General features: G+C 37.9%; 1 protein-coding gene across 12 annotated transcripts in view; it reads left to right on the forward strand.

The window, feature by feature from the left end:
* Nucleotides 1–15,914, forward strand: part of NfI (Nuclear factor I) — a 436,655-nt gene that overhangs the window by 250,995 nt on the left and 169,746 nt on the right. For all 12 annotated transcript variants that reach the window (XM_083117283.1, XM_083117282.1, XM_083117284.1 and 9 more), the window contains one exon: nt 7,602–7,785. In XM_083117283.1, the coding sequence (XP_082973409.1) occupies nt 7,602–7,785 (184 nt within the window). The remainder of the gene's footprint in view (nt 1–7,601; nt 7,786–15,914) is intronic.

Genomic DNA, 15,914 nt, shown 5'->3' on the forward strand with positions numbered 1-15,914 from the left:
GCTACCAGTTTTGTAAACAAAACTTTGGAGTCAAGTGTTGTGTACCATCCTCTGGTGGTGAACTTTCAGGTAATATTCAAGCACGGTTCGCGAATTTTGCAGCATATTAGGTTTAACTATTGCCGAAGCTGTTGTTATTCGGTGTGAAATTTGAAGATTTTTGATCACCTGGATCTAAATTATTATTATTATTCCCGGTCGCCAGGTCGCCATGGCGACTCAAAAATTTCAGCTTGGCGACTGTGATCTCTTGCTGTAATATTGCCGTTTTGTAAGTTTCAATGTACGAAACTTTGAAGATTCTAAGTTCAAATTGCAGTACAGCGTAAGCTAGCAAGTGATTTTTTTTATCAACGTCGTGAACATTCCATAGAATCAGTAACAATTTCTTACTCTTCGTCCCCAACCCCCCACTTCCCGCTTTCTCACATGATTTAGCGATGTTTTGAATACAGCTTCTTATAGATTGATTGATTTGCTTTATTTCACTTCGCTTTTCGTGCCACTTTTGGCTAATTTGCGAAGATGGTAATGAATGATGATATGATGAAATTGATGAACAAACACTCAGAAACATCCAAGCCCAGTCCAGGATTCGAAACCGGGACCCCTAGCGTCGTAACGCGATGTGCTAACCACTCCGCCACAGGGGCTGCCTCAGCTTCTTATAGTATCCACAATTGCTAGTAAGTGGTTTCCTGGCGCCTAGCTCTGAAGAAGATTTTTCGAGCACTGATTATTATTATTATTATAATAATTACACGTAACCCAAACCCACATCGAAGTTGATCACTTTGTACGTTTGACTCAAGCTCTCGCTTCCAAAGATTCGGGATTCAAGTCTTTCAGATCATTGGCTTGTAGTATTTCGTCTACTTTGGATTCACCTTGAACGTAAGGATTAGCATTAGGAAGCAGAAGTAAAATTGTACCTATTATACGTAGTCACAATGGAAAAATTGGCATTAGATCCTGTGTGAACATTAGTTTGCGAAACGTGAACGACTACGAGGGGAAATTTGGAGGGTTTATTTTGATAATGTTTCAAACCGCATAAATTTATGATGCTTTGTGTAGGAGATCAAAATTGTTCTGGACCTTCCATCTGGACACCCATTATTTTCCCTCTTCCTGGAATTATTGACACCGCGAATGTAAACGTGAAGTCAGCGTGAATTTCCTTCACAAACGTGAATAATTTGTGGTAACAAATGGAAAGTCCCTGAAATGTTACAGCTATTTTGCTATAAATAAAATTAAACTCTCCATCCCTATTGTTTTGCGCTGTTAAGGAATCCGCAAGCGAATCTGCTATATTTTGTGTGACACATATGTACTTCCCCATGATCGTTCTAATTATCACCACAGTATAGAATGTTTCAAACTATTCCAAAATAAAATTACTAGAAGTGGGGCAACATTTCGTGTAACAACTACAAAATTCCAATGATCGGTATCTTCCAGATTTGATTTTTGTGACTTTTTTTTCCAAAGTTAGTAGGAAGAGAGGAGATTTCATGAATTTCATATTTTCCCTTGAAATTTGAAAAATTGTCTTTGAATCATAATTTTTGATTTTTTCCTAACCCTGTATTTAACCTTACAAAAAATAAAAATAAGGTTTGAATCATTTTTATCTAGCATGAAATAATAGAAATGAGACACAATATAATCGACACTTTTGTGATACTTGTATTGTAAAACAAGCATTCACTACGCACAGTGATAATTGATGTAACCAAAGAAGTTGTGTCTAAAGAAGCTTTCTCCCTCGTTTCTTTTGCGATTGGTTTTACAGCTTTAGTTACAATTCCTACCATTCGTTCAAGCCTTATTTGTTTTTATTATTATTATTATTATTATTATACGTAGCTTTTCTTCCACTTTTGGATAATCGCGACGATGAGAATCGCATGGCGATGGCATGAAATTGAAGAGACTCCCGCAAAGGAACAATCATGTCGAGGTCAGGACTCGAACCTGAAACGCCCAGTTCGAGACCGTGAGCCCACCGATCAACATACTCGGTCCACCCAAGACTTATTTGGGAATCGAATCTGGTACCTAATGGACGTTAGCCGCCTTAATCACTCTTTTGGGAGCTATTGTGTACCGACGTGAAGTTCTCCAATTATGCTGATCAAGTGTTCCAAGAATCAGACAGGTCAAGCAAGCGTCCTTTTAATTATATTAAATGGCATTTTAGACTGACGAGATGGCCCTATTTAAACGCTTACTCTATTTATCGCTCATGCTGACAAGGAGTCTTTGGAGAATAGAAAAATGAGAATTACAAAATTCTACGAGGATATTATGTCTTCCCCGTGAAGAACTTCGAAATACCACGTGAAATGAGAGGCTGATATTTCTGTGAACTTTGCGGTCGCTCGTTGCCAGGCTGTCTGCTAGACCATGCTTCAGGTACACACACCCGATGGAAGAGCAGAACTAAAGTTTAAAATCTAATGAAAGTGCATACTCATTTTTAGAACCTTTTATCCTTCCTTAATTTCAGTTGTATAAAGTTTTTTGCATCCCAATAATATTACGGTAATGTAAATCATTATTGTGCATGCGTGCGTGTGTAAGGCAATTTAAAGAACACTTCGATTTTAGAAGTTAATTTGGTGTTTTTAATGTACTGTTAACACATTTCTCTCTTGTCCGACAACTGTATACATAACCCTGTCTATTCCGTTCTTTGATATTCACTGTAACACAGCGAGCGTTGTTTCCATTTACTTGTGTTGCTTGGTTGTCTATATGTGAGAGTAGGTTAAGAAGCCAGAGAGGATTCTGAATTTACTTCAAATTTTGAATTTATTGTCAAAATCAAACAATATCCTCTCTATGTTAGGCATGTAAATAATCGAACGTCAACTTATAGTTTTTTATTTTATTTTATTATTTATTTTTACTTGGTTGAATCAGCATTTCTTCAGTTCACCAGGTCTAGAAATTAATGCATGGTCTGTTGTTATGACAGGATTACTCGTGCCTAGTATTTGTCAAATGTCAATACTTGTGTAATTCCCAACCTGCAAACAAAGTTAAATTTCAGTGCATGAATGGTAGGAAAATATTCATTCGTTTTGCGAATTGGTACTTGGATTGCTAAACAGTACAAATTTATCATGAATATTTGTTCCGTTTCATTTGACTGTTTCCCTTTAGCTTTTTTATATAACTGTGCGTTTTTTCGGTGCTCTAAAGACTTTGACAGATTTGAAGAGTAAGTACTCTACGATACGCTGCAGCATCACAGCCTATTTCTGTACTGTTATTGGATTTAGATTCCAGTTGTGTGATGTCGCTTTGGTAAAATTAGATGACATGTATCTTTGTGAGCAGAGCCTCAAGTAGATGTCTGCAATGAAAGCATCACATAACAGTTGTAATTGTCCGACTGTCGTGATAAAGCTTTGGAGAAATCAGATCGAAAGTTTTAAGCGAAATCAGTGCCTCGAATTACAGCCTTCCATCGTATTAGCATAAACAATCAAAACGGGCAATAACTCCTCAGACGCTATGAATGTTAACCGCCATATTTCAGACCTCGACTAGTTTAGTGGATGGAACAGAGGTGACAAGTGGTAATTAAGGTTCATTTAACAGAATTGTTGCTTTTGTGGAGCTTGCTGTAGACTATTAAGTAAACTCTGAATATGCTAAATTGGATCGTGTTCTGAATACAAAATAATTGTGGACGTTGATTTTAAGTTATCTTTCAAATCAATAAGAAGTGATACTCCGGTTAAGCTTCACGGTATTAGCATAAAATCTTGATTATCATTAAATTATACTGACCAAGCAAGTGATGATACTTTGATGGAAAGAAAACGTACTGATAAAACTAGTTGCCTTTAATCTTAGAAATTTTTCTGGTGTGATTATTTCAGGCTTTACTTTTTACATTGACTGGGACAAAGTTAGATTATTATTTAGACTAGTTCACTAATTAATGAGAGACTGTGAATTCAATATAATCCATCCTAAATTTTCCTCAATCCTTCTTGGTAAATATCAGGAGCAGTGTCTTTGACTTGATTCCAAGAAGTTTTTTCCCCTCAGAATACGTACTTTCACTTTCCACGATTACTTTCCATTCCACATGGAATTTCAGGCAATTGCGTCTCCGAGGGCACTTCAAATCATTTTCGAATTTTATCGGATAAAATTAATGTAGCAGTATGTCAAACGTGGATTTTATTTCCAACATCTTTCCCCACGTTTCCGTAATTGGAGTATTTTCTCCAATACTAGCTTGCCCTTCTATCGAACTACTTGGTGTGATTATCCAAAACAAGTTTCGCTTCAGAGCAGCGTTTATAAATACATTCAAGACACTGAAACTAACAGGTCAAGCTTGGAATTCGTTTCAAAGAACAAACGAATTATCTGTGACTGTTACGTATTCTCAGCAACAAACAAAGGATCTGTTCTCACTTTTATATTTAGAAAAAATTACTTTAATTACACTTCAATCGTTACTGCGCCATCCTATACTCTGGAATTGATTTGTAATGCAATATTAACAACGAATTTTGTAGTGACGTAATATTATTCTAGGTATCCACGTATTGTTTCAATAGGTTTGAATTCTTGGTCCCTTAGCTTATCTGCAAACATTCCACGACGCTGTTCTGTGTGGTCTTTTTCAATTATTTAGGTTAATCGCTACGATGAGGATGAGTTATGTTTAGAACCAAAACAAAGAAACAACCATACCCTAGGAATTTCGGCTGCGATTTCAGTGTTTGGTAAAAGGCTGCTTCACCTTGTGGCCATTACAACTCATTGTTACATTTTAGACGTTCACGGCTAGTTTAATCGATTCCCGGTTAACTCCCGTGCATAGAGCGAACTTGAGAACAAATGTTTGAGACCAGTTGAGAAATAATCGCTTACCATTGCTATGCTAGACGGCCTCAGTGGCGGAGTGGTTAACACAGCACACTACGACGCCAGGGGTCCCGGCTTCTAGTCTAGGTCTGGGCATGGGTATTCCTTGTAAGTATCCCTTTATCAATTTCATCATATCATCACTCATCCTCATCTTCGCGATTAGCCAAAAGTGGCAGAAATACAAGGTAATAAACTAAATCAATCAATCAGAGTCACGCTAAAGTAATTAAAGAAAATATTTATGACAAACAATCAGAATTGTATAATTCACTTTCTATTAGTGTTGATATGTTTAAGACTAGCATTACATTTGTATTTTTGGTGTTTCTTTTATTATTTTACGTCGCGCTTCTATATATTTAGGCTAATCGCGACGATATGATTAATGATGATTAGATGAGATGGATGAAGCGACACTTACTCTCACTCACAAAGGAACATCCATGCTTACGCCGGGATTCGAACCTGGCACTTCCAGTAGCGGGATCGTTGAGTTCAGTACTTAACACGTTCGACCACCGAAGCAACAACTAGCATTACATGTACAGATAAATGATAGCTGTTTGTTATCTTAATTATTTTCTTGCAATAAGCCAGATTTATCTTGTCCAGCTTGTATAATAAAGTAAGATCTGATTTCTGTCCAATGTTTTTAACATTAAATACTTGGTATTTCATTCTATTCAAACCGTGTATCTGTAGAACAGTCTCTGTCTCGATGTAACAAAGCGCGTCGCACACTGTATTGATTTAGAATATATATTTTAAAAAGGCAAATTACTGAAAATCTGTGGTTGCACCCGTCATGATGCACATATGCTGAAAGCAAACTGCACACTAAACCAACGATTCAAATGCAGTGTAAAACAATCACTTGGTGAACAAGATATATGAGTAGTCCTTTTCCGCAATGCACCCACACAAAGAAATATGTCAGAAACGATATTTGGTCTGCGACGCATTGCAGCATGGACTTTGCAAATAAACAACTTACTTAAAATGCGTCATTGCACGTAATGTGCAGTTCACACTTGTCATTAGTAATGCCACGTGTAAGACTAGCATCTTCCTTAGGTGCCTCTTACAGCAATAAATTCCTCATAGGCACAATTATTTTCAAGATAAGAGTGAAATAACCCTGCAGAAAACAATATAACTAGCCTACGACAAACGATTGATAATCTTTTTCGTATATGAGATTGCAATATAGATATTTTGTTGTACGCAAAGGACATTCTAAATAATGCTGAATTCTTGAATCGTTCTGTTTTAGGAATATCATAAGACATCAATTGCCGCAGGCTTAAGCCACATTTCTTTACATTGAGACATATATTTTGGAGAAAAGTAGGGTTGGTTATCTATGATGCCAGTCATTGTTTTGTACAGAAATATTTGTTGTGTTATTTCCCTTCTATTAATAATTATATTGAATAGCACAAGTGAAACGTGTTTAACATATCCGTTAGACAAGCAGGAGGATGTTACATTTTGTAAGGAATATGTCTGACTGCAACGCGCGGAACTTGGGGGCAATTCCCGGTGTGGGTTTTCTCAGATGGAAATTTTTCTCTTGATGTCCCTGAGCGGCTCTCGCTCACCCTACATAAGAACATCGATGGAGGCGACCTTGTACATTGCCGTCCGGAGCGTGGTGCTGATTACATCACCTCAACTATGGCAGAGGTGGAAATGTGTGGGGCCTTATGTCCGTGCCCTTTGTCTCTTATGGCAGGGTGCAAAGCACATATAGAGCGATTTACCCTCACCTTTTTAAATGAAAACGGAATATTGTCTATTAAATAAACTTCTTAACTTGTAATACATGCATTGGTAATTTTTTGAACTCGTGGATTACGTTTAATTTCGGTAATTCTCCGGGGTAGCTATCACACGTCTGGTAGAAATCTGCATTGTAGCAGGTGTATTAAAATTGCAGATTTCATCATCCTACTAGAAATCTTTGTGCCCCTTCAATGCTATGGAGTTAACTATACCTACTTCCGGAATGGTCTTGGTACAGATTTCATGACTGGACGCCTATTTATGTTCGCTTTAGAAGTTAGAAGAGAGAAAATGTATACATTTCATTCTTACAGTCTCTGTAAATTGTCCTAACAGATTATTTCAACTTCAAACAATAATAATCGGAGACTCATGCAATAATAGCAAGCTGAGTCCAAAGAAGCTGGTTCCAATTCCTAACACTTGTAAGGAAATTGAATGTACAGTCACCGCCAATAATAATGGGACACGTAGATCCTGAAATACTAGCTTCCCTGTAAAGCGTTATGTGTGTTGCCTAACTCTACGGCGATAAGTGAATTTTAATAGCATATTTTCAAGGGCAAATTCTGCCACCGCTGTGGAGTTAGCCAACACACACAACGCTCTGCAGGGAAGCAAGTATTTCAGGATTGTAGGTATCCCATTTTTATTTCCGGTGACTGTACAAATTGAATACATAGTTGGGTTAGTTAATCCTTCAAAGCAAGATGAAAATAAAATATATATTTCTGTGAATCTTATGTTCTGATACAAAGTGCGGAATGATATTCCTTCCGCAAGATATCTATTAGATACTTAATATTAGATGCTTGTTTCAATGAAGATTACTGAAGTGTTTGTTAATTTAATTTTTTTTTACGCATCGACATACTTTGTACTGATTCCTTGTTCATTGTGATATATTTCAGGTGTGGAGGCTGGACCTAGTGATGGTGATCCTGTTCAAAGCTATCCCATTGGAAAGCACGGACGGTGAACGCTTGGAAAAGTCCCCCGAATGCGCTCATCCTGGCCTTTGTGTAAATCCCTACCACATCAACGTATCCGTCCGCGAACTGGACCTCTACCTGGCCAACTTCATCAACAGCCACGGTTAGTCACATTTTTTGGTATTTCCTCTTAAATCTTGAGAAGCCGTTTACGGATAAAATACCCCTGTAGAACATTTCCTATCGTCATTTGGCAGTTGATGTTCCGTCAACTTTTAAAGTTGCAGTTATTTCTAACTTGGGCATGCGTTTGTTCTAGTCATTATTCGTTCTTATCGTCGCGATTGAACCTAAAGAGGAATATTTTTCACTTATCTCTGTGGTCTGCATTGTTAGAATATTAGCATGACAGATGATGTGAAATCTTAAGTGTCTCATTTAAACTTTTGGCAGTTAAAGCATCTTCACATTGCAAATAAAACTTCACCTCGTTATATAGTCAGCGTCGACAGATCCTTGCCACCGATGGTGAGGATAAAGTTCGTTTTAATACCATTTTATGCACAGATAGACTAATCGATGCTGGACATACAGTTTTAAAAGTGGGTTCCAATGCAGCATGTGCCTCAAGCTGGAATCCATTCCAGGACTCCTTGATTACAAGGCGACGACGTTACCACCGCGCCATCGGGAAGACCGATGTAACGTAGGCAAATACACTTTTCCAAATCAGTTAACATAGAATAACCATGTTAGAGCGTATGTTGTCAATATACCAATTCCCTTAATACAGAAACATTAGGCTTGTCGTCTGGTAGTCATAAAATTTACAAGTGACAACATCGATCGGGAGTGCATTCAGGATCTGTGGTCTGCGGGAACTGTGTTGCCCAGTCGGTACTTTGAGCTGTAAATAATGTACTTATCAGTGGTCTTCGGTACCATTCTTTTATTTATTTCTGTTGTTTTACGTCGCTTTTCGATCTCTTGGCTTAAGCCCGCTTTAGACGAAAGCATTTTCCTTAACAATTTTCTTAACATTTACGCCATGACCAAAATGCTACCGTGTAAAGTGATAAATGTTATGGCATTTCAAATGCCATGGCATATTTCATGGCATTTCTCAAGGATAGGATCGATCCTATTTCCGTAGCATTTTTCGTAGCATAACCAATCAGAAGCGACCTCTAGGTCACGAGTGCAGCTGTAATGGCGGCCGCGCGAGATGTAAACAATGTATCACTTCACATTTTTAAAAGCCGATAACTATTCAACCGAGAGGAATGACGTTTCGTGTAAAACGTTATTAGTTACAAAACAATGGCGCTGCTTAAATACATACTTGACAACGTTTACTGTACACGTATAGAAGAATATTTTAGTTGTTTCAAATGTAAACACCGTGCACTCATCATAGATGGTGTATGTAACTCGACGTGCCTTTCATGCTGTATATGTTATACATTGTAATGAAATGTTACATGAAATGCTTCCGTGTAAAGTACTATCTGCTCTGAGATTTTTGGAAGCATTTACATAGCATGTATGCTAGCAAAAATGTTAAAGGAAATGCTTTCGTCTAAAGCCGGCCTTGGTCGCGACGATCTGATGAAATTGGGACAAGCACAGAAATACATTCATCCCTTGCTCGAGGTTCGAACCTAGTACCTCTGGCTTCGTAGCGCGTTACACTGACGACTCCACCACGGAGAAAGGCTAGCTTTCCATTCTTAATTGTTCCCCTAGCAGAAGAAACTAATTTCTTCCATATCCTGAAATGAGAAGCCCTTGTGTAAAATGCCAGAGATGCAAAAAGGAAGGAAATGAAGTGAAATATGATACATTTGATCTTTCGTGTCAGAAATAGAACTCGCGGTGATCATTAAGTAGGCGTGCACTTTAATGCTTAAAGTATATTATTTAATTGGAACATTCAATTACAGTTGTTTTTTTAGAAGAAGTGTTTAGTGGTAACGTCTTCGCCTTATAATCAAGATACCGGTGAGAGCATATAGTGGTTCGGATCCCACTTCAAACTGTAGATCCAGTCCTGATTAGTCAGTCTATCTGTGCATAAAAGTGGACCTAAAACAAAAATTCAAATGAGAAGAATTGTTGTAAAATTTAATTTCTCGTTGTTCGGTATCTGACAATTTTAAATTTGTCTTAAAAGTTTAAAATTACAAGAATTTGATCTTCTCGTTAATGTAGCCACTATTAAGTAACAAGGCATGCTGTAGTGTAGCATGGAATGGAAATTGCGTTTTGTACATAGAACCCGTCTTGCACAAGAGATTCTTTGTGGCTCTGTGGCGGCATCTCTGACGTAACATGCACGCGTCATTTGTTCCTTCAATCAGTATAAGACTGTTGATGTGATGCTGCTGTATCTTATCCCGCTGCACGTGCATCGGAGCCAAGGACCAGCGTGAGACTTTTCTGTTCTGCAGGCATGTCTCAAACGCACAACTACATGTAAATAGCTACTGCGTCGCTTCATGCCAACTCCATAAATAGCAGCGCCCTACGTCACAGTTGCGTTGCGCTCAATTACATCACGGTTTGTACTGAAAGGAAACCCGATTAATGTTTCAAGTTATTCTCATGAAATTTCCAAAAATTCATTCATTGAATTGTTGTAACCAGTTTTGATCTTCGTTGATAGTTTACATCACAGAGAAATTGGTAATAAGTGATGAATACTATTCCGCGATACGTTGAAGCCTAAACGTAACAACCTGACAATTGATTTCCTTAAAGCAATTGCAGATCGTAGTTTTCAAAAGCAAAGTGAAGTGCTTCCTGCCAAAACAAGTGATTTTGTCTCTACGTGCACACTTCCTTCCCTAATGCGGAAGCCAACCTCCGTGGCTGAGTGGATACCATAGCGCGCTACATCACAGGCGTCCCGGGCTCGAATCCCGGCCTGGCATTGGTGTTCTTCGTGTATGTCCCTTCATCAATTTCATCCTCATCATCGCGAATAATCAAAAGTGGCAGAAAAGCGACGCTAAATAACAAAAAAAAAAAAAAATACAAAATGCGAAAAAAATCTGTGCTTGAAAATATAATGCGTTTTCAATATGTGGAAGCCCATTACTCGTCTTGTGTGTTTTATAATTGGCTTGAATAAGTTTTCAGAAGACGTGGGGTTTCTATTTTGTTTTCGAATTATTTCTGTGCACAAAACATTGCCAATTTTAGTTCCTTACTGTCTTCAGGGATAGGATTTTTTTTACTAAACCCTAAGTTTTTACCTTTAAACATTGTGTCCATCATGTACTGCATTTCATTTATTAAAAATCACTGATAATGCAAACAAAACATTTCATTTGAATATCTATAAAAAAAATACTCTAGGTTCCATCATTGTGGAAATAAACGGCAAACGTATAACAATTACGAAACAAAAAATAACGGCTGAACAAAACCTAGCACAAATTTCTGTTATTCGGTTATTTTTACGATGCTTTTCTACATCTTCGGTTAATCGTGACGACGTGGATGCATGATGAACTGATTAAATGAATGATGGGACAAACTCAATGATACATCCAGGGTTCGAAATGGAGACCTCTGGCTTCGTAGCATATCCGTCAATTGAGTCAAAATCTTACTTTAGAATTTCCCCTTTTTTCCGGTTGGAAAATTTTTGAAAACATTGTTTCTTTACTGTGTTGCTAGAAATTTTCTCAGGGTTTTGATATTCCGAAAAGTCTCGTAATCTGGAGAGAGGGATGGGATCTAATCACTCGTGGATACGTCTTGACCACATATTTCGTTAAAGTTGTATTTTCCCCTTTGTAGAAAAAGATTTACAAAGCTGAGATAGAATAATTCATCACAATTAGGCGCAGTACCATTACGTTACATTTCATCTACTTGTCTGCGTATATCCGTGCACGCCTATCCCGAAATAATCTTGTATTTCCAATCAATTTGAATGAACCAGCAAAGGGCCATTATATTGATTAATCGGGGAGATCTTAGCACATAGGCGTTATTACATAATCTTAACTAAAATGGTATTTTATTTGTGTTTTATTTTCCGTAAGCAACGGATCCATCGTTGGAAATGGTAAAATTGTTAATTAATTGTTAGAAATACAATAGACTAGTAATGTACGTACGAACTATTACAGTGGACTCTTTTTTAATTCGAACTTGGATAATTCGAATTACTCGGTAATTCTGACAAAAGTTTAATAGTAATTCGAACAGAAGTTAATTAGTAATTCGAATAGAAGTTAATTAGTAATTCGAACAGAGGTTTATTGGTAATTCGAAGTGAAGTTTATTCCCCTTGAAATCATTTTTAATGATGTGATGTTTTTGTTAATTCGAATTTTGGATAATTCGATTTTTTTTCGTGTCCTCTTGGATTTCAAATTAAAAGTCCACTGTATTATCATTTAGTGTTCGTTCATCGGTGTAGTTTACATTTCCAAAGGAGCCAAGTAACATTTATGATACAGTATTCAGTGTACGTGTTATGTATGTGGCAGTCTGAGAATTTTTTGTTCCGTTGTGCTTTAATGTACGATTGTTACTATAACTTGTAGGAGTTGAAATAAACAATAGACCGCTTATTCTCCAGAAGTAAAAAATCGACAGGTTTGCGAGAAAGCTTAGGTAAGGAGATATATGCGTATCTCGAGCTCCGTACAAACCGCATAATTTCTTAAACTTGAAGAAACTACAAGAGAGGGGCTGGGGAGACACGTTAACGTGTTAAAATATTTTTTTTTCTACGGGGTTTTAAAAACGTTTAACGAGTTTTCTCGTAGCGTTGCTTCTCCTTTCCTTCAAATGGCGCTAAAATTAACAAACTGGGGGATTTGAGGCGAATTAGCGGGAGCTAAATTTGGCCCCTGCCAAGGCCTCCAGCAGAAAGCTTATTACTGAGAAACGGAGGCTGTTTCTTCTCGCACACACACTAAATTCCTTGCTATTTGTGACCCCTCATAATGTTCGTAGTTTTCAGTGCACAGGGCACGTAAAGTTGGTCTTGAAAATTTAATGACGTCATAGGTCAGTATTTTGCTTTGCTCGAATATCCTCTTCCTGACATAAAATAACTATGTCCTTTTTTCCCCTCGACTTGCGGCACCACGTACTCAATCGGATAAAGTTTGAAATGGTATATCCGGTTTCTTTCTCCGAAATCGAGACGGAAATACTTAAATTTAAAGACTGTAACATTGTGGTTCAATTTTACAGCAAGTACTTTAAGGAAATAGGAACGTACAGTCACCGGCAATAAAAATAGGACACCTAGATCCTGAAATTCTCGCTTCCCAGCAAGTGTGTTGACAAACTTAACGGCGATAAGTGGATTGCAATAGTAAATTTTTAGTGCCAACTTCTACCACCACCATAAAATTAGGCTACACATAACGCCTTTCATGGAAGCGAGCATTTCAGGATCTAGGTGTCCCATTTTTATTGCTGGTGACTGTACATAATGACTTGTTTCCAACACCTCTCGAGTTGACATATCAAATGTGATATCAATAATTATGTGCTATATATTGTTGTACGTCACTTTTCAAACTATGGTAATCGCAGTGATTATATTATTTGTACAATAAATTTCAAATCTTTTATTTCATCTTGGCATTGATAGCCAAATGTTGGGCACACCTGGTATTGCCCTCTGACACGACCAATGTTGCCAGTACACCCCGTAATATCAAAAAACATACATTTTTTTATCATAATTAACCCCATAAATCGACTGGAACCCATTAAAATGCGTAAAGGTTATCGTTCTTTTTGCATTTCGATAAGTACTCACACAGACCGTCGATGCACATCGAAATTATTGCAAGCGACTCCATAGCTGTCCTTTATTGTTTCTTTTCACTTCGTACAAAAACTTTTTTACACCTCGGTAATTGTTTCCCCATACTGAACGTTCATGTAAAGGATCATTTTCTTGTTTAATGTTTAAAAAATATCTACATATTTCCCCTGTAATTTGTTACCTGGTGAAGGCTCAGCGGTTTTGATACGAAGGGAAATTCTTGGATCTGTTCCTATTACTCAACTGTATGCTTGATGTAGGGTCCAGTGCATACCGACTTGCTTTGTATTAAGCATTTGAGAGAAAGCTTTTAAAAATGAATGTTTCTGATGATGTATCTTAGGAAGAGGTGATAACTTCATTTATAAATATTGGGTGGGGGGGGGGGATTGACAAAAATAATACTCTTGTGTATAATGTGTATACTGTACTTCTTGAAAAAATTGTGGGGACAGAAAGTGTGTTGCCCCTTCCCCCCAAAGTTGGCGTCTATGATCTTAGGTCACTAAGAATCACATTAAGGCGAAGAGGGACAATTATGCACCAGGCATGCATTTATTCCAATATCGTCGGAATGAGCAATGCTACTAAAAAGATCTCCGCCAGAAATGAAGAGTATGAATTTCTCCCCATGTGGCAAGTGGAAGCGGTTTCCTAAGTTGATTATTAAGCCTTATACGATTTTTGAAAAATATGATGAATTAGTATTTACCGAATCCCATGTATTCCTTATGGGACATCAACTTCAACTTCAAGTTACGGCTCATCAAATGGGAGTTTCGACTTTTCCTACTACTATGACATAGTTCAACGTGCCCTTTTTTCGTCCATGTACTTTTCTACGTCATCGGATGTTTGATATTCCCAAGAGAACGAATAAAATAATGGTCCCATAAGCCTAGTGCATTTCTCCTTGCCTCCTACGGCCATCCTGGCAGTGTTGCCAAACCTGATGTGCATAATAGAGCTAAATTTTACCATTAATATAGCTAAAGAGGACTTTCAAGGAGCTAGATTAACGAAGGCTGCATAAAGTGCCTACTAGGGTAATTTTAGTTGTCAGAGGGGTGGGGGTGCTGCTATTACCGTTTGCTTTAAAGTGATGGCAATTTATTCTTAGTTTTCACCGCCTAGATTTGGCGGCATCACCCATCTCAATAATCCAATGATGTTAATATAAAATCGAAAATAAAGGGTTACAAAATTGTTATCTTCATCTTAGCCACAGCGCTATATATAAAAATACATGGGGAGGAAAGAAGAGGTGGGTGACGCAGCCTATAGCTATACGAATATCACGTCACGTGCAAAATGTACACTCATGGCAAAAGTTGGTATTTATGGGCCGGAGCCAGTGGTGGCATCATAGTGGGGCAGAGGGCGGGTGCCACAGTTCACAGACAAACGAGTGCACGAAAGAGCCAGATCTGGCTCCAAAAGAGCGAAGTTGGCAACAGTGATCAGCAGCTGCCCAGCGAGAAAGACCTAGGGGAAATTGTCCCTCCTCGCCTTAAGTCACATTTGAATCAAATCAGCTAGACATTGATGTGTCTTCCGAAAACAATTTTCAGGCACGGCCAGGTGACTGTATAGAAACTCGGGAATTCTTGGTAACTTTTCTTTTTTTTCGTTTATTTTACTTCGCATTAGTGCCCTTTTCGGTTAATCGCGAAGATGAGGATGAATGGTGATATGATGAAATTGATAAAGGGACACTCACAAAGAACACCCATGCCCAGGGAGGGATTCGAACCCAGGAACCATTTGCGTCGTAGCGCGCTATGCTAACCACTCCGCCACGGACGCCGGCAACATCTAGCTATGAACGATTGTTGAGCTCCTCAGCAGAGAGGGTGGAGGGGGGGTGCGAACTATCTCGCTCAAATGCAACAATAAAAATATTTCTTGGTCAGGTTAGAACAATTTTACTCAAATGCAACAATAAGACGATTTGCTGGTCAGATTAGAACGATTTCACTCAAATGCAACAATCAAATGAATTGCTGATCTGCAATATCGTATTGAAAATGTATGAAACCAATTGGAAAGTTCATCCGCAAACGTTAATATTTAATGTTCAGCCTTCCTGTGAAATTCTTCACACGGATCGTTTCCACTGCTTTGGAGGAATGTAACTTTTGTTTTAAATTTTGTTTTTTTCTTATATAAGTATATTTCCATCTCTCTAAGTAAATCACGGTGGATGATAAAAAAAACTTACTGTTTGATTAATTTAGTTTATTTAACGTCGCATTTCTGCCATTTTTGCCTAATCTCGAAAATATAAAATAACTCATGAAATACCCAAGATTCGAAAATAAAGCGTAGCCTCTTTTGCATTACGCTAACCATTCCGCCACAGAAGTCTCCTATGTGACGAATCTGGCTTATTCATATGGTGCCTCTGAAAATCCCAATCCTGCTAGAACACGTGTTTAGGACATTGATTCCAATCGCCGCTTCCCCCCTGTTTTTCCAGACAAGTT

This window comes from Lepisma saccharinum, chromosome 2 (genome assembly GCF_977018435.1).
Source record: "Lepisma saccharinum chromosome 2, izLepSacc3.1, whole genome shotgun sequence".
Taxonomy (NCBI): Eukaryota; Metazoa; Arthropoda; class Insecta; order Zygentoma; family Lepismatidae; genus Lepisma; species Lepisma saccharinum.